The 25,586-nt window shown below is 38.7% G+C and overlaps 1 protein-coding gene across 1 annotated transcript in view; it reads right to left on the bottom strand.

Annotated features, from left to right (window-relative positions):
- Window positions 1–25,586, bottom strand: part of ITGA5 (integrin subunit alpha 5) — a 79,461-nt gene that overhangs the window by 41,697 nt on the left and 12,178 nt on the right. The window contains exon 2 of the mRNA XM_063428412.1: window positions 3,601–3,731. Coding sequence (XP_063284482.1) covers window positions 3,601–3,731 — 131 coding nt within the window. The remainder of the gene's footprint in view (window positions 1–3,600; window positions 3,732–25,586) is intronic.

Here is a 25,586-nt window from a genome sequence, read left to right as displayed (position 1 = left end):
ATTCAGTTCAGCTGCTGATGGCCAGAATCCTGACATCCCAAGAATTACAGGATGATTCAGAGGATTGTCGTTGATGACTTAACAATTTACGCAAGGGAAGGGGGAGAAAAGGAGGGGCGGCACAAAAAACAAAAGAAAAGAAAAAATACATTTAAAGAATTTAACAAAAAGGGGAAGAAAAAACCCAAAACGAAAAAAAAAAAAAAAAAAAAAAAAAGGTCATCTGGATTTTAGAATAATGCACTTCTTTCAGGACAGCTATATGGCTATGGGGTTTTGAGTTGCACGGTTCCTTAGTGTCTACTTTTAGTGCCTACACAGTGCAGGCACCAGGTATCTGCACACACAACTGATCTGGAGTCCTCAACAAACCAGGAAGTGACACAGCCATGCTAAGCACCAAAGACTCAACACAAGAAACAAAACAACAAATCACACATATACATACATCTACACACACACACTTATATTTTATAATTTTTTTTAAATTACATTTTATTTATATTTTAAACACTAAGTTTGCCTTTTATGAATGGAGACAACAGGGTACAAACAATGAGAACAGCTAGTACATACAATCCTAGTGCATTTGTCTCAATGGGAGGCTATAAAGGGCTGATAGCCCATCCACTGCCCCAGTACGCAGCTTCTGAAGGTAAGCCATGGCTGGAAGAGTCACAGGGACCTGGAGAACTTTGTGATTAAACAGTTTCCTAAATGATTTAGCCTTTTAAGGACCACTTAGCACCATAACATTGAGATGAAGTTGTTATGGTGCACAGAGTTTTTCCTTTAAATAAAAAAAACAAACAAAAAAAACACTATGGGCAAAGCCATTATAAAAGGCACTTCTACATAAAGAAGTCTCCATCCATACACAGAGTGAAACCTATGCATCTTTCACGATATATAACAGTCAGTACATTTGTTATATTTAGTTACCCTGAAATCAAAGCTAAAGATAGCATGAGCAACATCAGACCTCCTAAAACACCATCCTCAAGGGGCTTCGTTACAAGAAACAATTCAAAGTGTTACATGTACATTGTTTATGAATATTTCAACACCACTTAAAAAAAAAAAAAAAAAATATTTTTCAAAGCACTGAAACTATAATTCACATCATAAACACATCAAAGTTCTAAAGTTCTGACAGCTGTATCTTCAAATGTAACAACTGGCAGAGCAGATCAGACGCCTTCATGTGGTTGCAGACTTCGTATTGCCTAAAGGTAATAAGCTGAATGTTTAAATTTTATCTGTTTACCTAGGAAAAGGTTTTCTGTTGAGGTCATCTTTAAACAAGTCATTCTTTGGTCTATCATTACAATGTACACCAATCGAGAAATTATACATTTTATTTTTCACTCTTATGCGACAAATACACCTAAATAACATGGTGAGACTTTAAAAATATTTTTTAAGTCTACATTCAGCTAGTCAAATCACACGTCAGATATAAAAGTCAGATTACGACATGCACAATATTTACAGAGAAATTCTTGGCATCTGGACTGAATGTAAATATCATTGAATTACAATTTACCAGAGTTTAAAGGGACTCTATAGTGTTAGGAATACAAATATGCATGCCAAACACTATAGTGCCCTCTGGCCCCCTTCCTGCTACATACAGGGTTAAAAACCTTTTATTTACTCACCCGATTCCAGTGCCGACATTCCTCGGCGCTGGCTTGGCGCTTCGCCTCTTCCGATGTCATCCTATGGGGGGGGGGGAGATCTAATGCACATTGACTCTTTGCTTTCCTATGGGAATTTCCCGGATACTGGAGGACGTCCAGCGTCATTTAGGGGATTAGCGTCCGGTAAATTCACGGAAACACCTCTGGTAGACAGCTACTAGAGGATGTCTTAGCACTAGTTGCTCAAAAACTGCTATCTTTTACATTGTAGGACTAAGTGGGAGTTGAAGTAGTCTGGGTGCCTAAAGTGTCCCTTTAAGCGTGCCTGGTAAAATGTTGCATATATTAAAGGGACACTAGAGGCACCCAGACCACTTCAGCTTGTTTAAGTGGTCTGGGTGCAGTGTCTCTAATGCACTTAGTGCTCCAATGTTAAACATTGCCGTTTCAGAGAAACTGCAATGTTAACATTGCAGCACTGACTGCCTCCAAACGAACCTTTGGTCCGGTAAAGGACGCTGGACGTCCTCACGCTCTGTATGAGGATATCCAGCATCAGATTTGTCCCCATAGGAAAGCAGTGATTCAATGCCTTCCAATGAGAAAGTCCAACGCGCGCATTAGCGCTCACTCTTCACGGAACGTCGGAGGAGCCGCGACCCACAGCCGAGGGACTGTGGGTGCTGTAAAAACGTATATAAATAAAGGGTTTTTAACCCCTTTATTCACCTAGGTGGGGGGCCCAAGGGAGGCGGTAGGCAGAGTGAGCCATAGTGCCAGGAATACAACTTTGTATTCCTGGCACCAGAGTATCCCTTTAATGAAGGTTCACATTCAAACAATCGCATGGAAATCATTTAGGTTCCATGCAAAAGGAGGGACATCCATAACAAAGTGGTTAGGATTCTTTGAGTGTTCCAATAAGTTAATTTAGATAACCGGGCCCCTTTAGATTACAAAGCCTCCAGAAACTCAAAAAAAATAAGTTACTTACCTCTTGTCCAGCCGCAATTGGGACACACCGCCACAGTTTCCTTCACCTCTGTACGGATGATACAATTCTTGTTGAGCAGCAAAGAAACATCAAAACCAACATTTGTCTATGAGAAACTCACTTGTGCTAAGGAACAAAGCATGTGAGGAATAGCATCCACTTTGCTGTTGGATCAGGCACAGACTGGGATGGGGAAAGGAGGGCACAGTTGCCCCCCAGGCCGCCCTATATCCAGGGCCTTCCGCGTAGAAAAAAAAAGAAAAAAAAAAAAGAAAAAGAAAAAGAAAAAGAAGAAAAAAAAAAAAGAAAAAGAAAAAGAAAAAAAAAAACTGTGTGTGTGTCAGCGAGTGTGTCGGTTTGGGAGACTGCCGCCCTCCCCTTCTCTCCCCCCTTTCAATCACATGGGAAAGGTGTTTTTACTCTCCTCTTGGTGCAATGGTCCACTTGACTGGATTTGCCCCCTAGGCCTAAGACTGCCAGCCCTGTTGGATTACCAGGGGGTGCAACCCAGACAGAGTGCAGATTTCTCTTGAAATGGAAAAGGGGAGCGCGGTAAACCCTTAAAGTACTTTGGCAAGCTAAAGTGTTGAAGGGCTTTGGAAACATTAATTTAAATCTACTACCCCATTCATTACAATGGAATCAAGAAAACATTAGGGATCTGGGCTGAAGCCTATTCTTAGCATTCATATGGCACTTTACAATCATAGAGTCAACTTGACAACAAGTAACTGACAGACAGAAATAATGTTGACAGACAAGAGGTTGATGAAGCCCTGCTCAGACCATGCTATACTGCTTTATTTGATGGATATAAACATATCTGCATACTTTAGGGGGTCTAATACACTGTATTCAGTCTTATTTTCTCTTATGTATAGTGTAATTTGCAGTCCATCTATGGTTGTCAGATCTTGAAATGGACAAACACCCATAAAAACAAAAACAAAAAATGTACTCTACCGTTTTTGTCAAACTCAATGGTTGTACAGTTTTGATCATCATTCATCCATGGGCAATAGTAAACTGCTCCTCCTTCGACCACATCAGGCTGACTAGTATTAGCCTTTGGGGCCCCAATCAAGATGCTGACACTGTATGGAGAAGAAGAAAAAAAAAAGTTAAAGATATACGAGAAAATAATCAAAATATGGATCTCAGCACAGTAAAATGGCATAAAATAAATGTACCGGTCATTTATTTTAAAAATATGTGTTCAGTTTTGGCTTTATCAAGCTCTAATATGTGCTTTTTTTGGATAACAAATTCACTTGTTTATTGTAATACAAAAGGACAGGACTGAGTCTAAAAATCTATTATATGGAGCAGAAAATTACAAGCCACACAGGTGCTGGTAAACACTAAGTGACCAAATGTGCCTTCACCTGCTTATTCAATAAAGGGCTCTCATCTCTTGCCGATTTACCACTGCTAGGTTTAGCTTATTACTTAACAAGGTTTCTTTGATAAAAGCACAGGTGTTCAAACCAGATCCCCCTCCCAAATCACTATGGCTAAAACACAAGCATCTATTAAGGGCTGGAAGGTTATTACTGCAGGTGCTTACTGTTAATGCATCAATGGCACATCTGCATTTCCTGCCTACTAAGAATCTCCACTAAGTTCTCAATGTTCACATGTCAACTTTGCTCTGAATCTGTTTGGGTAGAACGAAAGGATGTGCTGGAGATTAATGTTCTTACATAAATACATCATTGTATCATGTAGAGTTTTTGCTCTCTGGTAATAAAATGTAACCACATTATTGTTCTCCAAAACCAACTGACAGTTATCACCGAAGTATTAATGTTTACGTTTTCTAAAGGAGATTTGGTACCAACCAGTACTTTTGGAAGACATGATTTACATTCAGATGGCCCGACTTTACTTGCCATTGTTCAAGTACAACTCCCATACAAGTGGATGGCAGGAATTAAATCAGTTTCAATGTAAAAAAAACAGCTGAGCCAGATTCATTACGGAACTTTTAGCTATAATGTTTATTTAAGTTTAAAATATAATTATATATATATATATATATATATATATATATATATATATATATACATATATACACACACACACACACACACACACTTTTAAAATTATAACATCATGGGTTAAAGGGACACTATAGTCACCAAAAGAACTTTAGCTTAATGAAGCAGTTTTGGTGTATAGAACATGCCCCTGCAGCCTCACTGCTTGGTTGATTCACTGCCATTACAAGTTAAAGCACTGTTTATGAACCCTAGTCACACCTCCCTGCATGTGACTTGCACAGCCTTCCTAAACACTTCCTGTAAAGAATCATCTAAAGTTTATCCTTTATTCTTTATTGCAAGTTCTGCTTAATTTAGATTCTTATCCCCTACTATGTTAATAGCTTGCTAGACCCTGCAAGAGCCTCCTGTAGGTTATTAAAGTTCAATTTACAGAGCAAGAGATACAATTGTTTAAGTTAAATTACATCTGATTCTAAGTGAAGCCACTTTTTTTTTCCCCCATGCAGGCTTTGTCAATTATAGCCAGGTGAGAGGTGGCAAGGGCTGCATAAACAGAAACAATGTGATTTAACTCCTAAATGGCAGTGAATTGAGCAGTAAAACCTCAGAGGCATACAACAAAACTGCTTCATTAAGCTAAAGTTGTTCAGGTGACTATAGTGCTTAGCAATTCAGTGATTTACTGTACCAGAATGTTACAGACTAACACCCAGAACAAAAGGATTTTTTTTCTCTTCTCAGGAAATTGTATTAGCTTTGTAAGTCAGTTATCCCATGCGTTTCGGAATAGTGGTAATAATAATAGTATGTGTTAAAAATTACTGCTTTAGAATGGACAGAGTTGAGGGGTAGACAATATACAGAACCTGAGCTGTTTAAGTGTTAAACCTTCTGCCCAAACTTAGTTCATCGGTAGTTGGTTAGTTGCTGGTTAAGGATGCAACATCCTTTAGTGGCGTCTTAAATTAGAGAGTCCATTGCAGGCATAAAATATATAAATAAATCAATAAATAAAAAGAGCATATCAATCACTTCATCCTAGACTACACTCTCCCTGTGGAATTCAGTCAAACTTCCTATTTCCAGAAGCAATTGCATCAGCATACCAACAATCAACCATCTCCATGAACATCCTTCCCTTCCTAGATTTTCACTGCATTAAAGAGGTCTGGAAATAAAAACAATGCATTTTGAAAAATGCACTGTAATCCATGGAGTTAATAAGCAAGCAATTGTTCTATTCTGACAAACAGTGTTTTGAGCTGAAAAGCCGGAAATAACAGCATTATCCTATGGCTACGGCCTGGCTTGTAACCCTGGTCTCCGGAAAGGAGGTAGAGGACAGATCCCCACCCAAACACATACCAACATACCTTTTCTTTCTCCCCCCCCCCCCCCTCCTCTTCCTTCTAAGGCTCACAACTAAACTGATAGGCATGCAAGACCCATATCTGGACAAAATATTAAAAAAAAAAAAAAATGTATCTAATAGAACAAAAAGTGCTTGGCTCTTGCCAGTCTTCTGCCATTCCCAGAATAGCACAATGGAAAGATTAACCACATTTAAAAAGAGAGGACAAAAATAAAAAAAAAACAAGCTGAAAACCGCAAAGTACAACAACAAGCTTATAGAGGACAAACTGAAAATAAAAATAATATCGGCAAATATAGATACATAGATATGAAAACCACACCTCAAACTACCAAGGATTCATCAAGTTGTGTAGTAATTCAATGTGCTATACATTACTCACAAAAGGCAAAACCTCCTCATTACCTCTAGGGATGCACAAATCAGATTATGCAGCCATACTGCCCCCAAATGATTTGACCATCACACTATTCCTTGCAAGTGGGTACATGTAGGATTAGCTGAAGTGGTCTGGGTTCCTACAGTGGCCCTTAAAACTCCATGAAACAGCAGGAAGCACCTCCTGAGGCTGTCTGGTAAACAGCCACAAGAGACAGTCTTAACCCTGCAATATAAAAACTGAAGTTTCTCTGAAAATACAAACAAATACAAAATTACATTGCATGATTAAGGGGACAGGGGCAGTGAAATTAAGTGGTCTGGGTGCCTATATAGTGTCCCTTAAGACAGGGGTAGGGGGAACAAAAAAGATAAAATGGATGGATTCCTGAAAGTTGGTATTAAAAAGGCAGACATAAAAAGCAAATGACATCCCTTTAAAAGTATTTTATAAATACACATATACTTTATGATTTGCCAAAACTGTGGTGGCAATGGTTTTAGAACATGCAATTTGCCTGCAAATTTTAATGAAACGTTTATCACAAGCTATTTTCATTAAACTAAAACACAGGCTAAAAAGCTATGTAAGGATGCCTAACATTACCACTGATGCTCTGGCTGGAATATTATCCAAATATAATTAAAAGGCATTCTGTAATCCTTTAAATGTAAAACACTTAACTGGGACCAGTAATGGTTTAGGATGCATTTCACATTTCATATAAAGAAATGTTTTAAAATAAAAGTTAAGTCATGACAAATATTTTAGAATGCTTTGAATTGTAACTATATAGGAGCAAGTGTTTAGGTATAAAGTTATGCTAGTAACATTAGCAGTACATATGATGGCATGGATGAATGTCTTGCATGCAGAATAAACGCAAACTTGGCACCTAGAAAAAGTATCTACATGGAAAGCCATATGCATCATGACAGAGCGCAGACAGAATGCTTATGTAGAATGACATATGGATACAGACTTTAAAATCGGAGGATTCCTATGTGTTTAAATTACTGGACCCCCATTTCAATAAAAAAATTTTTTTTAAAAAAAATAAAGTATTGAACTTTTTTCCAGCAATGAGCGTATCCACTCTACAGCTCCAGTCCACGTCCTGTGAAGTCACAGAGAAGTATTGGGACACACAATACAGTGTACAGAAACCAATGCTTCTCTATAAACTACAGTTCAACGAGAGCGAGGCAGGGAATCCTCCTGGTGATCAAATAGACAGTTTCTCTCTTAAAAAGGATTTTTGTATTCATTTTTTTTTTTTTTTTTTAAATACATAAAACTACATTTAAAAAAAAGGGTTAATTCCTGCTTCTACTTCCTCCTCGAACATTTGAATTTTATCTACCCACTTCTATTCTATGATTTTGACATATTTAACACCAACTTTCAACAAACTTCCCAAATATTCTTCTTCCTTCCAATATTTGTGGGCTTTTGTAAAATGCCCTTGGGCTAGTAGAGAAGCAGGGCAACTGGTTCTGGGTAGTTTGTTGCAAATCTATATCCAACACACACACACTGCTGTGAATATTCAGTGAACATTATATACCATTTTATGATCGCTATCTATACAAAGCACTAAGGTTTAAAAATGTCATTTGCCAACTATGGAATGAAAATTCAGCCCTGATAAGTAGAGGTTCACCCCCCATAAGTGTGCTATGGACCCTCCCAATTTGTGGGAATTAACCTTTTGGCCTGTCTAGTGGTGTGGTCTAGTTAAACACACCTGTCCTACACCAGTCACCAATACACAATCCCCAGGAAGAGGCTATAAATGATCCAGTTGAACGCACCTGTTTTGTAACGTAACTACAAAATCCTCCCCTCACCCCCAAAGAAAAAGGGTTTTTTGTGTTTTTTTAAAGCGTGACAGGAGTTGCACATAATTTTTTTATTTTATTTTTTACATTTATTTTTTTTTTAAATGCAGGTTGCAAGTCTCTTATCACACACAAACAGTAGAAACTTTGAGTCACAGATGAGAAAAGAAAATATACTAGATTGTGAATGTCTGGCAGACCATTACACAAACAGATTAACATGTTTTATTCTGCTGTGGATTAAGGTATAAAAACCCTTTCATGGCCTACAGGCAGTAGAGATGTAAAATGTGCAATACACTGCGGTATATTCTCACAGTGGCAAAGTTAAAGTCTAAAGGCTGAGTTGAAGTAATAAAAACATATTGGGCTGGGAATGGCGCCAAAGCGCAGTACACTGCCAACATATACACAGCAGCAAGAGAAGCTCTCATGGGCACTAGGGTCTTTCAACAAAGGGACAAATTTATTTTAAGGACTCTAAAAACGCCATCCATAACCTTTCCAGGTCAAATGGATAAAATTCCATTTATATACTGCCAACATATTCTGTGGCGTTGTACAATAGGAGACAAGTCTAAAATGTAATTCCAACAAAAACGTGTCAGACACATGCGAACAGTAGGTGAAGTCACTATGCAAATGAGCTTCCAATCTAAAGACACAATGTCATTTGGCATGTTTACACATGTGATTTATCAAAACCATGTAGTTTGCAAGTGTTATAATGCATCACATTATTTCCAGCGCCATGCAGGTCCATTGTGCAGCACTGACCCAGGAAGCACCTCTAGGGGCAGTGTTTACAGCTAAAAGTCTGGCGGGACTGACTATGCTCACCAGAACAACTACATGCTAACCAAGCTGGGTTATGAAAGAAACAAAATAGTATGTTTTAAGACTTTGGTGCAGTAGATAAAAAATGTGCAAACTTATTACTGGTATGTATAAAGCCCAGATCACTTTGCACATTCCACAGGACATAACTAATTGGTACTAAGAAACAAGTTCTATGTGGCCGCATCATGAATGGCAGCCATAAAAATAAAGGGTTACAGAGGTAAATCAGTAAAAAATATGTTAATTTACATGACAAAGTACTTGTTAATTCCTGACACCAAGCACAAAGACTCCTGCCAGCTTGCAATATCCTAAAAGACAGTAGCTTAACCTTCAAGTCCAACATGTAGTCCATTGGAATGATCACACTGGCTGGTGCTAGAATGCTCAAATATCTTTTAATGGGATCATTATCAGATGCAAAAACATTAGATCAAAGTTCAGGCAAAAGACTCCTCCCCCCTCCGTTCCCCACAAATGGAACCATGTTGCCCGCATGCCATGCCGTTCTACCTTTTCCTGCCAATAACTAAATATTTGACAGGTTTTGTTTTTTTTCCCACCATCGGGTGCCAAAGTTCAAATTCTGATGACTTAACACTAGAAAACTATTCCATGACACCAGGATGTGTGCTATGTCTCTGAGCAACAGCACATACAGCTCACTGGCCAATTCCGAAAATTAAAATAACACGTTTTTATTTCACCCTCAAAGTTAGAGCCTCCAAACAGCACAGTTCTACTACACGATTAAAATATACAAAACCACTTCTGGATAGAAACCGTGGAAGAAGACAAATGGAATGTGACTTCAAAAAAGGAAGAAGAATAGTCAGAACTAGTTGTCATATGTCAGCGGCCATCCCTATAATTCCGCACTCCAGCCAATACGAACACGTACTATAAAACAAAACTAGCACTGGGCCAAGCCACCACGTTCCTGCCAGGGATTCCTACAGCTGTAACATGACCGAAGCGATAGAAAGGTAACCAGTGTAAAAGAACAGGAAAAACTTCAAATGGTTACAGTCATATTTGTATCCACATACACAGAGGACCAACCAGAACTACATTGTCTCTACATATTTAAATTATGTGAAAGCTACATTTTGTTAAATGGATTATTAAATATATTAGATAACAAGTCAATGTAATAATAAAAAGGACATGGAGGGGGTTAGGTACAGATAGAATTGTGGTATGTTTTGTGTTCTATATGAATCCCAAAAGGAGGATTTATTCTGATCACTTTAAATTTACTCCAGTATGTCTTTAACGAGAGACAGGGTACGTAGAAAGCAAAAAAAAAAAAAAAAAAAAAAAAAAGTGTCAGCCAAGCAAATCATGGTTTGCTTTACCAATCCCAGGTAAATTACTAAATGCATTTGACACATTAGAGAGAAATTCAACTTTACAGAATGTTCTTGGGCGTTTGGTTTAACTAGAGCAGCCAAGATGATAAAATTAGCTTTACTAAAACCAAGATAAACAAACTGTGCTACCAAATATAACATGACAATCAAAATACAGATGGGTTATTGAATAAGTGACGCCAAAATTAAAAAGTCTCTTAAATGTTTATCAATTGAAATCTACACAGTGAAGAAAAAACAAAAAACAAACCTCTAAACCTATATTTAGGTGTACAGTATGACCCACCATTATTGTTGCCCAGCTAAATCACAGGACTGTTTAACCCCCCCAGTCCTTCCAAACCCTTCACCGTGTACACAATATACCCCTTTCATCCAGCTGTTTTCTTGTTACCATAGAAACACAACATAATGCTCCTTAATTGATTCCCTACCCCAGATTCAAAGGAAACCATGCAACACAGATCACATGTACACAGCTGGTTTACTGGGTGTGGAGTGCTGCAGTCATGGTGTATCTTCCCCCCAACATTCCAAGCTACACGTGCTAGCTGTGATATAGAAAAGGTCAAATTCTCATCACACTCAGCTCAGGATGTTTTTTTTTTTATTATTTTTTTTATTTTTTTTAAATACACACAAAAAAGAATTTTTTTTAAAAAGCACAGTTTCACATTTTGCATGTCATTTTTCTTCCAGTTTAGCATCTACATAGAGCAAACTTTTCATTTTATTTTACAGAATGGCAAGGTGCCATTTGAAGATGATGGGTGTGAGGAACAGTTTATGTGAACAATCCAATCCCCACACAGTAAAATGTTGGACTTGACATCTAGTTTTAGTTTGTTAGAGGATTCATTTAATGGAGAGAGAGAGACTGGCTTTCCAATAATGAGGAGCAATACATACGATTGTCCCTCTAGTGACATTTACTGCTCCACAACGGAGATGGACAAAGCCTAGGTCAAAGGGATATGCCAAATATTCCCCAGAGATGCATATTTGTTATAAAATGTAACATGTAATATCTAGAGGATGCCCTTACAATGCTTTTCTCCAGTTATTGTGAACTACATTTACCATGATTCCAGCCAGTCAATAGCCCACAACACAGTCTTTCACTCAAGACCCTGTATAGCACACTCAAACAGGAACAATACTTTGACACAGAAGCTGTATTTAAAGGCGCAGTCTGTAGATTAGTCCTACTTCACGCAAATTATGGCCACCATTAAACATAAGCAGGTCATTTAAAGCCATTTTAAGTGTAGTTTCCTCTTTCGATGGAGATGCTTTATCTCAACAACTCAGACCTTGTGTCCACTAAGCCCATACCCTGGGGCTCGCTCCTCTTAGGTGCTGCAAAAGAGCTCACAGCTGGGATCACAGAGGTAACACACTGGATGTGAATCAAGAAACCATGTGGAGAAAAAAAAAAGTATGTACGGCGAAGCTTTCTGCCAGTTTACTCAATTATCATTAATAGAAGTATCACTTTACACAAACAAAAATGTGCAGCTAAAACAAAAAATAAAAAACAAACACTACCCTACTCTATAAATTTTAACAATAATTTTAAACAAAAACAGTCAACCCAATATGACATTTTAAGTGTATTATAGTTTTAGGATTTTCTATCAATCAGAAAATAAAAAATGGTGATCAGTGACTAGAAGATGTATATTACGGGAATATATTGGCATCCTACGATAAACATTATAGATGAAATAAATACATTACAGTAGATTGAGCGCTCTATATAATATACATAGATCTGAATCCCCTTTAGATAGAATGAATAAACTGAAATTAAGTTGGTGCATTATGGTAGATTTAAAATTATAAACCGAGAACCATAACCCCTATAGCTTAACATATGGTGGTGGGAATATATCAGAGCAAAACATTGTACACCACAGATTAAGAAGAATACAGAAAATGCATGGGAACTTCCATTTCATGACCATGTTCATGCTATTCAAGACAGCCTCCAGAAGCTGTAATACAGTGTGTATGTATGGTGTTCCAGTTCCTTGGGGATACTGGAGATGTACCAATAGGTATTCAGTGGGTATGTTGCTGTATGTTACCACCAGTTAAGAAATAAAATGCAGCAGTGGCTTCCTAGTAACTGACCCTAGAGGTCCTCACGGTCGGCATGTGCACATTGAGAGTTAGCTATTTCCCCATTAGAAAGCTTTATTTACAACCGTGGGGAGGGGGGGGGGGGGGGGGGCAGAGGGAGCTATAGTGCCAGGAATACCGCTTTGTATTTCTGACACTGTAGTATCCCTTTATACATTGCATGTGCTTTACAAGTGCTCTAATGCAACCACTAACTTAAATACATTAAAATAAAATTATTATTTTTTTAAATACATATATAATTTATATTTGAGTTTATTTATAGTTCTAGGTTTCAAAGCTTCCCTCTCCATAACTGGAAGGATAACATCGCATTTACATTGTGCTGCATTTTTAAACATAATTTGAATTTTTGGCACATTTGATTGTGTATTCATATACAGAGGTATTTCCTTCAGTATTGTTTAAAAAAAATAAAAAAATTATATAGACAATGGGGCCTTGCACATATCTTGCATATCCATTCAAAGTGCTAAACCAGTGAGCCTATAGGATATCGACCTGGACCACAGTGTAAAACGATGAATAGGAGTGTGGTATTACATTGAAGTTTTGTGTAAAAAGGTTGGTTTTGAATAATGATTGGTTAAATGCAAGGATGGCTCCGTGCAACAATACATTTTCTTAATAATATATGTTTGATTACAGAACCAAGAAGTTGTATAATGCCATTTAAGCAGTGCCCGTATTCAGAGCCTGTACTGACTACCTTGGAGGTCACATATGTATGTTGGGCAATAAGCCATTTAAATGGGCCTGTAGAGGAAAGAGAAATACAGACCCTAATATATATTTATTTTATCAAAGCCAAAGTCCTCAGCAACACACATTATCAAGAAAGAAGGGATGGGGGGAATCTTACAAACATACAGACCTCTAGAAAACTTTCCACTCTGCTTTCTGCTCCTAACACAGCACGACATGATGAGTTTCTGTACAAGCTCAGGAGTAAAACTTATTACATAGATAATGAACAGATTTGCATGCACATTCCACTGTAATACTGCACTATTTCACATACCATACATGACAAATGCCTTGATTTGTGAATATTGGGCTATTGGCAATAATGAGAACCTTTAGGAATAGTTTTAAATGTGGAGCAATCAGTAGTAACATTCCTTAGTTTCCATGGTAATTACGCCAATTTCAGAATATTGACCCACAGCAACTGCTTTTTAATTATTAGTCATGTAAATCTACTATGGACTGTAAGGGCGCGAGTTGGGAGCACGCAAGACCACTGAGAAGCGGATTACAGTAGTCAAGGCAAGAAAGGACAGTGGAATGGACCAGCCATGTCTAGCATTAAGTAGGGTTGGATGCACGCAATGTTTTTGAGATGGAAGCAGCAGGATTTGGCGATAGACTGAACATGAGGCGTGAAGGAGCGGTCGGAGTCAAAGAGAACACCTAGGCAGCAAGCCTGCCTGTTGGAGCTGATGGTAGCACCGTTCTCTTGGAGGGGGACAGACACAGGAGTAGCAACACTTGAGTGAGGAAGGACCAGAATTTCAGTTTTGGTCAAGTTGAGTTTAAGGAAGCGTGCAACCATCCAATTAGAAAAAGCAGTCGGAGACAATAGTCAAGAGGGACGGAGAGAGATCAGGAGAGGACAGATAGATTTGCAAGTCATCCGCATAGAAATGATATTGGAAGTCAAATGAGCCAATGAGTTTACCAAAGGAGGCAGTCTAGATGAAGAGTAGGGGACCAAGGACTGAACCTTGGGGGGGGAAACCAATAGAGATGAGTTGGGGAGAAGAAGCAGAGCCAGAGAAAGAAACACTGGAAGAACGCTGGGAGAGGTAGGAGAAGCACCAGGAGAGAGCAATATATTGTAGACAGATATTGCGGAGGATGAGAAGAAGTGGTTGATGATCAACAGTGTCAAAATCTGCAGAAAGGTCAAGGAGAATTAGGATAGAGTAGTGACCACAAGATTTTGCAGCAAGTAGATCGTTGGATACTTGGTCAGTGCCATTTCTACAGAGTGCTTAGCGTGGAAACCATACTGAAGCAGGTCTAGCAGAGAGTTGGACTCGAGGAAGTCTGTCAATCTCGCATACACAACTCTTTCAAGGATCTTTGACACAAAAGGCAGTAGCAAGATAGGGCAGTGTGAAGAAATCACCAAGTTATTTTGTTTATTTTACTATGCTCCATTTGGTAGATGTACCTACTGAACACCGACCACCCCCCTGGCTCATTAACTTCAAAGAGAACAGTCATTTAAGCACTCTCCCTGTGTGGCTGCCGTTCGTATAGTCGAACACCACGTGTATGCAAAAAATGGCGGCCATCTTGTTCACACGAAAGGAGGCAGCGGGACTTGGTTGTCGAGTGTCTGGAACTAAAAATCGGAAACTCGACTTCCCAAACACCGGTCCAAACTGTATGAACGCCTGCTTCATTTTCCCGAACAGCTAGGAGGGAGTTGTTCGGTTATTTTGTTCCCAGGAACGAGGGGAACAATCACTATGAGCCAGGGGGAGCAATTTGTGCATTTATTAGTTTTTTCAGACTACACAAAATAGACCGGCCAAATCATTAAAACTTATGGAACGGTTTTGGGCAGGAGCCTCGTGTGTAAAAAGGTTGTCATTTAAGACTTTCATAGAAATTGAAAACCCCTGAACTGATCTGGGTGATTTTTGGATATGTTGGTCACCCAGATCAGGGGATATGACTTTTATGAGAATATTTTATGTTTTAGGGTACATGTCACGTTTTGGGGAAATTGTAAATTTTATGCTTGGAGAAAATTGAGTTATTACTTATCTGACCCAGTTATATCCAGGCAGAGAGGAGTGGATTATATGTTTGTACTGGGAGTGTCACAGTTTTACCCTGTATTATTATTGACTGTATGATTTGTGTCCCTGTGCCCCACAAGGTCCACGTGGGAAGTCCCCTTGCATGGGGACTTGCATAAAGGCCAGTGTGGCACCCATTAAAATTCAGTTCGGTTACACCCTGCATCTAGTTTCGGCTGATATTTGGGTACCTGTCTGCTTTACTGGGAGAATCTACTTGGGAAGCTGTTTTTTCGTATGAAGAATCGTTCACTTCAATTCCCGAACGGCGAGTTATAATCACTCATGCTCTGGCCATTCGGGAGGAAACAGACGAACGGGTATAGGATAGACCAGTGTTCGTTACAGACGGTAGTTGGACTTTTTTATAATTGGGGTTATAGTTGCATGTTTGAAGGGTGATGGAAATATGAGAGACACAAACAGACAATTTTAGTAAGAGGTAGAGAAAGAGAAGAAGACAGTACAGATGAGATGCAAGGAAATTGGATCTAGGGAGCAGATGTTGGGGCGGGAGGACTGGAGCAGAGCAGAAACCTCTTCCAATGTAGCGGGTGCGAATGAACATAGAACAGCAGAGGGAGTGAGGTTAGTGGAAGTATTGAAGAAGAAAGATGAGAGATCTCTTCCCTGATTCTAGAGATCTTGTCAGTGAAGTGAGTTGCAAAGTCTGAGGCGGTCAAGTTAGTATGTGGAGGAGGAACAATAGGGCGAAGAAGAGAGTGTCGTTATGAGGGTATTGAAGTAATTTACTTTTGCAGAGGAAAGAGCCAAGCTGTATGAGCGCAGCGTAAATTTATAGTGGAGAAGTCAGACTCACAGTGAGACTTTCTCCAACAGCGTTCAGCAGTTCTGGAGCATTTTTTGGAGGCATCGAGTCAGCTTGGTGTGCCAAGTGTGTTGTTGGGGGCTCTTGTTGCATTTAAATGTAGGAGGTGCCATGATGTTTCGTTGAGAGAAGAGGGTGGAATTGTAGAAGGAGGTTGCAGAGCTAGGACAGGTGAGGTTTGAGATATGTAAAAGGAGAGGGAATTTAGTGGAGAAATGCTCTAGGTCAAGACATTGGAGGTTTCTGTGAGATTGATGTTCAGACGGTGGCGTCAATTGGGTCTTTGGTATGCCGATGTAAAAAGTCAGAAGATGGTGTTTAGATAGAGGAAAAGGAATATTGGAGAGATTAGAGGCGGTACAGAGATTGGTGAAGGCAAGATCAAGAGTGTTTCCCGCTGTATGGGTTGCTAAATTGGACCATTGCATGAGGCTAAAGGAGGAGGTTACAGAGAGCAGACAAAAAGGCATCAGTGCAGTTGGGGTTGTTGATTGGGATATTGAAATCCTCAAGTATAAGGGAAGGGGTGCTAGAGAAGAAGAAGTGGGGAAGCCAGGAAGAAAAGTGCTCAATGAATAGCCTAGGATGACTGTGGGGGGGGGGGGGGGGGGGAGTGGGGGTGGTAGACTATCGCAATTCCTAAAAGGACTGAGTTTAAATATGCGGACAGTGTGAACTTCAAAAGAAGAAAAAGGATAGGGCAGGGTCAGTTATGATTGGTTCAAAGGTACATTAAGGGGAGAGAAGGATGCCTACACCAACTCCTTTACAGTGGAGTCTGGGTGTGTCAGAATTTTAGCCCACCAAAACAAAAAGAGGCGGGACAGCCTGGTCTCTAAGTGCAAGTAGCGTGAGTTTTAGATGAAAAAGTTGTGTATGGCTGTTGATTTTAAATAACTGCATACAGAGCAGGCGTTCCAGAGTGCACACTGAATGTTGGTAAGTAAGGGTAAAGGCCAGGGTGTGTGTACACACAGACTATTGAGAGATACATCACCAGCTGCTATGTCAGCCTAATATTCTTTACGTAAAAAAAAAAAAAAATTGCATGTAGGGCAGCTGGTCCCCTCATTACAATCCCAATATTTCTGTCATTTTGTCAGATCCCCCCCCCAAAAAAGAGAGAAAATCTATCATACCTGACCTAACAAATATGTACCACAACAACTGACTGACCATTTTTTGTTGGGAGAAGGGGGATAGGTTAGCCTCCCAGCAAATAAATGCCAATATCTAAATTGAACGCAAACAATTGCTCTATCCTTATCCAAAACATCTAACAATATCCATAAGTTTTTGGTAAAAAGTCAATTTGGGGGAGCTAATCAAGCTGTGATTCCAACCAAATCCCTATATATTGTTTGCTACAATAGGCCTTTTCATCTCAACTGGTCAGAATACAAAAATATAAAAACAGAAACAGGATGTTCCATTGAGGCTCAGAAGAGAGGCACCCCAACTTCAGGGAAATACAAAGTGCAGATTTAGAGTTTTATTACCTAGTTAATCCTTAAACTGTCCAAACTGTCACATGGCCTTAACTATACAGTGACCATTACCAAAGCAATCCTTTAGGTAGAGGACTGCTGTCCTTGGAGCAACCTCAAGTCTCGATTTCAGGGCAAATGGGAAGGCCATGCATCTTAACAGGAGGTGCTGACAGCAGTTACAAGAAACACTTGAAGACAGAATGGAATTAAGGAAATGTAATCTGGGATAAAAAGGTCTTGTCAGACAAAACAAAAAACAAAAAATGAAATACCAATGGTGCCCGAGAAACCTTTAAAGCGTATTGTATTATATACAAGTGATTAGAACAAATTATGCCACAGCTTCCGGCTTGTTCCACTGATAGGGTGAGATCATAAATTCTGAGAATGACTTTTAGCCACTTTGACATTAACCATTTGATCTAGAGAGCTTTACTTATAAATCAGTAAATGTATACATAAATAAAAATAAAAGTAAATGAAAAGAAATGCACAAAATGTTACTATCAAGTAGAATAATAACCAAAGGACTGCAGGAGTGACCAGTACAGTAAAGGTGTGTGTTATGGATTCACTGGTGGGGAGAGGGAATAAATGGAGGTTGAAGCGTGACCAGAGAAACCAAGTAGGGTCAAAAAGAGAAACACCAGATGAGGATATGAAAGAAGCATGACATAAGGTGGGTCAAACATGTTCACATCATAAATATATGGTCACTTGTAGTTTTACCCAATCACATATACAAAACACCAGAGTATTACTTATGCGATGAATTAAATAATATTAAAGGGATGCTATCTCCACCCGTACCAATTTATTTCAATAAAAAGTGGTCTGGTTGGCATATTACTCTAGTTTTAACACTGCGATGTAAAACATTGTCTCTTCATTGCAGGGTTTAAATGCCTTTAGTGCATGGGTAGGCAACCTTCAGAGTTCCAGATGTTGGGGACTACATCTCCCCTGATGCTTTGAAAGCATTACGGATGTGTGGCCCACAACATCCGAGTGCCGACAGTTGCCCACCCCTGCACTAGTAGTTAACACTGACAGCCTCTAGAGGCACTTACAGCCGTATAAAAACTATTTCTATCAGATGGTCATAGAGCCCATCTGATTACCACAGAATGGCGTTTTGTTACAGATGCACACTAGCCACTAGTTCAACAATTTAACCCCAAAGTAAGCTTTTAGCAACAGTCCTCAGAGCCCCTCTTCCCCCGGCATCAAGCTTCGGAAATTAGTTTCAGATGGTGCAGAGTGCCACCGAGCATTGCCAATTGGCTGAGAGTGGACAGCCGACGCTCTCAGCTAGAGACTCCCCAATCATAAAACTGGCTTGAAAGAAGCAAACCTTTTTAAAGCCCTTTTTACGAATGGGGAGTCACTGATCTGAACAGCACCCAGCGGCACTTCTGCAAGAAGACCATCTGGTGTTCTGAGGATCGGTGCTGGAGGCTCACTTAGGCATTAAACCCCTGACGGTAAGAGTAAGCCCTGGGGCCTCCTTGCACCATAACAACTTCATTTAGAAGTTGTTACAATCCCTAAACTGTCCCTTTAAAATCCCCATGCATAAATTCCAAGAAAATATAAATATTCATAAAATGTAATTGATGCCAATAGAAAAGTGATTTATTTATTTATTTCCCCCCCCCCCCCCACATTCATAGCTCCAAGGCACAAACAAATAGCAGACCATTTAAATTTGCTATGCATTTAATTGAAAAGGCCTACACAACACTGGCTTGCCTGGGTTAAATGATACACCTGCCAAGAAACCAAACAATTAAAACTGATGTTATTGAAGTCTGGAGGCATGGTGTAATCATGGAACGGAAAAGCTTTCACAAAAGAATTATTTTACAGAGAATAAAGAGACGGCGGTATAATTATTACAAATTGAAATTGTTAACCATTGTAATCTCAAGGACAAATTCTGTTACAAACAATTCGAGAAAAAAAAAAAAAAAGATATACAAGGACCCCCTAAATTCTTAAATGTAATTACAAAATCCATTATGATGCAACAGACCTACAGCGAGCAGTACTGACTGCAACCTGCAATTCTTTATAGTAGTAGATTCATTCCATTGTATTTTGACAGAGTAAACATGTTCCAGAACTCACCTATAAGGAAAAAATAACCTTGTCTTTGTCCATCGTTTCCACAAAGCAATGAATATAAACAACCCACCTTTATGGCACCATCTACATACTCAATTACTAAAATTTAATGATAGGATTAATAGACTATTTAAACTCGGAACAATTTTGACTATGTAAATCCAAGCCAATGCACCAACTTTAGTGTTTTGGGGCTTTGTTTTTGCCTTTTTACAAAATTAGAAAGTGAATCAAGGCACAGTACAGATATGGTTCCCACGAAGAATGGTTTTCAACAGTCCTCGTTTTGTCAGAATTGTGTGAGCACTTGTGGAAGCTTGGCAACTGTATGGAATTTGCTATGGGATAAAGAGCCAATGAAAAATGCTGGAAAGTGGATCAACAAAGAGTAATGATGAATGAATAGACCATAGTTCAATCAGAGAGCTGTCAGAGTAACAAGGCTACAGTAGTTGGGTGACAGAACTTTTTGCAAAATCTCTGAACTAGTAATTGTCAGATTTGAGCAATATTTTTGATGTAACTTTAGAAAAGTGTATGGGTCTGAATGTGAGAAGTGAAAGAGACGGCAAAATGAAATAACAGACTGTTGGTTGTGGAAGATATATTAATGTCAATAACTAAGCAGCACATGCTACAGAGAGCATGTGGAGGGGGGGGGGCAGGATGAGCATGGTATCAAAGGATGCATTTCAGACCAAGACCCTTGGAAAAATTAGATAAGGTTGAAAAATCAGAGTTGAAGCAACACAAAGAAAAATAACATTTGCAGCTCAGTTTAGTGGCCATGTTGCCTAGATTCTATAGGTGCAATTGCCCAGATTAATTTTGTCAAAACTAGACCAAAACAGAGCTCTGCACAGAGGCCCAAGTGCACCACAACTACACCTCCTGGTTTAAGGACTACTCCAAGCACCATGACCACTTCAGTTATTTGAGTCTGCATGCGCAGCAAGTCAATAATAAAATAACTCCACCTCTAGCAGCATCATTAGCCCAGAGAGAGTGTTTTCTGATGGCTAATGTGATTTCTATGCATAAAAAGGAGTGTCGTAAGCACACACAGCATACTGGTGACAAAAACAGCAACACTGTCCACTCCATGCTGCCCAAGTCGTCCTACCATCCTGTCTTCCAGGACGCCCCTCCGTTTTAGCCTTGGCACAAGATTGCATATACGATTTACATTATTTTTAAACATAAAGGGCAAGGAGGGGGGCAACACCGGCAAGGGTTACATCAAACAAAAAAAAAGTATCTTTACCAAAAAAATAGAATGATTGGTTATAATAGGAGCCAGCAACAGCTGGGTTACAAATACCTATGTAAATGAACAAAATACAGAAGCAGTCAGTATTACTTCACAGAGGTCAAGGAGAATTAGTAGAGGACTGCATTTTACATTTTTTAAGGCAGAATGCCATAGGACACATTTGTTACCACAGATGTTTTTTGCATAACAAAACTGTATAGGCAATCTGTTCCTACAGCTCTTATTTATAAGTCTGTGCTTTTTACCATGTATCAAGCTTTTTATTTCCACAAAAAAAAAATACAAACAAAATATACACACAATAAATGTAAGCATAGTTTTAAAATATTGTAACGGTCACGCATGTTTACACTTACATGATGTTTTACACTTACCACTTATCATGCAGAGTTACATTTCAGTGTGATGAGAGAAGCATTTTTTAGTGTGTTTATGACAAGTTTTTAATTTTTTTAAAACAAAATTGAAGACATTTATGTGCCTAGTCTGACTAGAGCAGTGAAAGTTCCCAGGATATGGCCAGGTAGTGCTGGAATTTTGTCACAAAGTTTACATCCTGTCATTTACACAGGAAATGCCCAAGTGTTGTTGTATGAGAAAAACATTAACAGGAAGGCCACAAGTTACTTTCATTGTAACTCTCTCAGTGCTGTCAATTTATGTAAACTACAACCTTACCATTACTGGTGTCAAACTTTTTACAATGATTTTCTTGAGGTCTACTCAATTTGCACTGAAAATTAAAAATAGAAAATATATATATATATATATATATATATATATATATATATATATATATATATATATATATATAATATCCCTGCTTTAAAGTCTAAAGTCAAGAAAAACAAACCAACCACAAAAAAAAAAACAAAAAAAAAAAAAAACACAAAGCAAAAACAGATTAGAAGGACCCTTTCTGTCAATCCACTTTGGTATTAAAAAAATAAAAGGGGGGCCCTGCTCCATGAGCTTCCATGCTAGAGGGAGTGGGGTAAAGTGACACAAAAGGTTCAATGTAAAACACAGCTACTTATGCAAAACAAAAAAAAACAAAAAACAATTTTTTACCTTCAATAGTAAAATTGACAAGACCACTGCAGTCAAAGCACTTTACTTACATGAAGTGGAATGGTTGACTTAAATTGACCTTTAATGGCCTTTTAAAGGAACACTATAGTCACCTAACTTACTTTAGCTAAATAAAGCAGTTTTAGTGTATAGATCATTCCCCTGCAATTGCACTGCTCAATTCACTGTAATTTAGGAGTTAAATCACTTTGTTTCTGTTTATGCAGCCCTAGCCACACCTCCCCTGGGAAAAAAAAACTGGTTTCACTTTCAAACAGATGTAATTTACCTTAAATAATTGTATCTCAATCTCTAACTTGAACTTTAATCACATACAGGAGGCTCTTGCAGGGTCTAGCAAGCTATTAACATAGCAGGGGGATAAGAATCTTAATTAAACAGAACTTGCAATAAAGAAAGCCTAAATAGGGCTCTCTTTACAGGAAGTGTTTATGGAAGGCTGTGCAAGTCACATGCAGGGGAGGTGTGACTAGGGTTCATAAACAAAGGGATTTAACTCCTAAATGGCAGAGGATTGAGCAGTGAGGCTGCAGGGGCATGTTCTATACACCAAAACCGCTTCATTAAGCTAAAGTTGTTCAGGTGACTATAGTGTCCCTTTAATATAGATTAAAAATCCCTAGCAGTCTTTACTATAGGAGCAGGCACTATATACATGCCACAAAATGAAGCATTAGCAGGCAGATACTGCTCCAGTTTGCACCCACCATTAAATAAGAACACTATAGAGTGGTGTGTAATTATATACATATGGATGCAGTTGATGCAGGGAGGTACTTTTCAGTCAGGAAATATATTACTCTAAGAAAATGTTAAGTCCAGGGTTGGGGGGAAATCACCAAAAACATACCACTGCACTACTTAAAAAGGAAGTGTCCCTTCCCTAAATTCACAGCTTTAAACACACATGCATCAAAAGACAACAGGTCTTTGATATTATAGAATTCTCAGAAAAGGTCACGGCTAAAATAGCAAAAGCATTTAAGTTGAAGGAGTGTCTACGGTCATTCACCACCTTCTCTTTCTGTTAAAATGTTGGATACAACCACTGAGCATCAAGCAATAGTCAGCAAATGGTGGACCATCATTGCCAAATATATAGTCTACAAGTATTTAATTATAGGAAGCAGTCATCCACATTTCATCCGACACACAATCACTACTTCACACAGCATATATTTCTAACGTCCACTAGAGCGAGACAGGATGTTGGTGGTGGAATGTTCCCAAATAAAGTCTGTGTAATGCCAGCGCATTTAATCAGCCCATTTACATGAATAATAGCTATGAGTTTACCCTCCTTTTGGAAACTCACATTCTATACACTGAACTTTTGGATAACACTGCTACTGACAGAGCGACATATGGAATTTGCAGACACAATAAATCCTCATCTCCTCCATGTGTCTGGGTGTACTTACACAGCTTTTTATAGCCGCTTTTCGGTCTCACCCATACCTTGGTATTTCAGAACACATTGTGCCATCAACTTGCCAACTTGATTAATCCGTGCAAGAAAATATTAACCATTCTTCTTTTGGAAGGTATTATATAAAACTACAACATTTAAAAAAAAAAAAACAATACATTGGAATCTCTGAGTAATGAGCAGATCAACAGACAACAGCTGGTCGGAACACAAGGTAGTAGGACAAGGTTCCTAAACTGTAATGATTTTAAAAACATGGAAGCCATCTGGACATGTTTTAGGAACCACAACTTTTAACATGCGCAATGATACTTTATATTTGTATAACCGCAATTTTATCACCTACTCGAAATGGGAGAGGTTGACAAACCAGAGCAGATTTTAGAAGATAGGGGAGATACTTAATTGGACCTGCCTACTATAACAAAGGATTTGAAAATTCAACATTAAAAACCATACAAAAACACATGCCAATGACATTTATTTTGAGTCCTATTCCAGGAGTTTTCCCAAGCCATTTCTTATGTGGAAAAAAAAAAAAAAAAATCTCGTGTGCATTACTTTAACTAAACGTGTCCTTAAAAAGAATTTATTTAGATTATCCACACACACAGGCTGGAAAAGGCTAAACATTTTATTAAGTGTTTGCAGACAGAAAAAGAGAATATAAGCAAACCATACAGGGAACAGTTTAAGGTCTAGAAGTAAAAAAAAAAAACCCCAAATTTCAGATGTTTTGCTTGGAAAGAATCTACTGACTAAGATCATAAAGAATGATTCTCTCTAAGAAAGGGATCTCTCATATTGATTGACAGCAACACAAGTTAGCAAGCCCTAATATGTGAAATCAAAAGCTCTTGCTCAACTCTTGGCAGGTAGATATGCAATTAATTTTATGTGCATTTGTTGAACTTTGTTAGAAACCCTTTATGTTGTCTCACTTGATTAAAACAAACCGCAACAAATACAGATTCCTTTGGGATACACGCACAACTGAAATGTGAGCTGGTTCTGTAGCGATTACAAAGTGGAGAACGTGACCAGGATTTCTGTGGTTAAAAAGAAAAAGGTAGTCATTTGCTTGGTTGGCAGACCTAGCGTAAAATGTGTGCTTTCTGTGTATTGTTACAAATTAAGAAAAAAAATAGCAAAACAATTTCGTAACCCTCTTCACACGAGTAGTTCGATTCCCCCTAAGATTCTCACACCTGCAGTTTGTTTTTCATTTAGACACCAGGGTGAATTCAAGTAACCTGGACAATTAAAAAACCTAAAATTGAGACTGAACATGTACCATTTTGGAACAGGATTCTGATACATCTGTAAATCCATATTTTTTTACTAAAATCAGGTGATTGGTAAATTCTCTTACTGGTATAAATATTGGGTACTCTTGATTACACTCCTAGTTTAAAGGGGCAGTCTAATTATGTTAATTACTAAAGTATATTGTAGTGGTAATCGTGCCATTACTAAAAGAAGTCGTGCCATTATTCAAAAGAAATTTCAACCAGACAACAGTTCCAGTTACTTCCTGGTTTGCTTAGTTCATTGGAGCTAAACTCAAGATACAGCAATTGTCCAGAGCACCTGCCTTGTGAGTTTGTGATTGGACAGTCACAGCGAGGCTGGGCAGGGTTAGAAGGAGGGGTGGGGCTTGTAAAAATAAGAGATCTTGTTTTGCAAGCGTTTTTTAGATCTACCTCAATGGAAAAAAAATTATAATTAAATACATGATTGTTTTCATTGAGGGTATATTTAAAGGGGCACTGTAGTGCCCGGATCCCTCTGCCCCTCTTCCCCCCCCCCCCTCTTTATTTACTTACATTCTCCCAGCACCGATGTCCCTCGGCTCTGGGTCGAAGCTCTGCCCCCTCCTCCATCCCACAATGAGCGGGGTCTAATGCTTTCCTATGGGGAAAATCCGACACTGGAGG

This window comes from Pelobates fuscus, chromosome 1 (assembly GCF_036172605.1).
Source record: "Pelobates fuscus isolate aPelFus1 chromosome 1, aPelFus1.pri, whole genome shotgun sequence".
NCBI lineage: Eukaryota > Metazoa > Chordata > Amphibia > Anura > Pelobatidae > Pelobates > Pelobates fuscus.
This window is presented reverse-complemented; position numbering and strand designations above follow the sequence as displayed.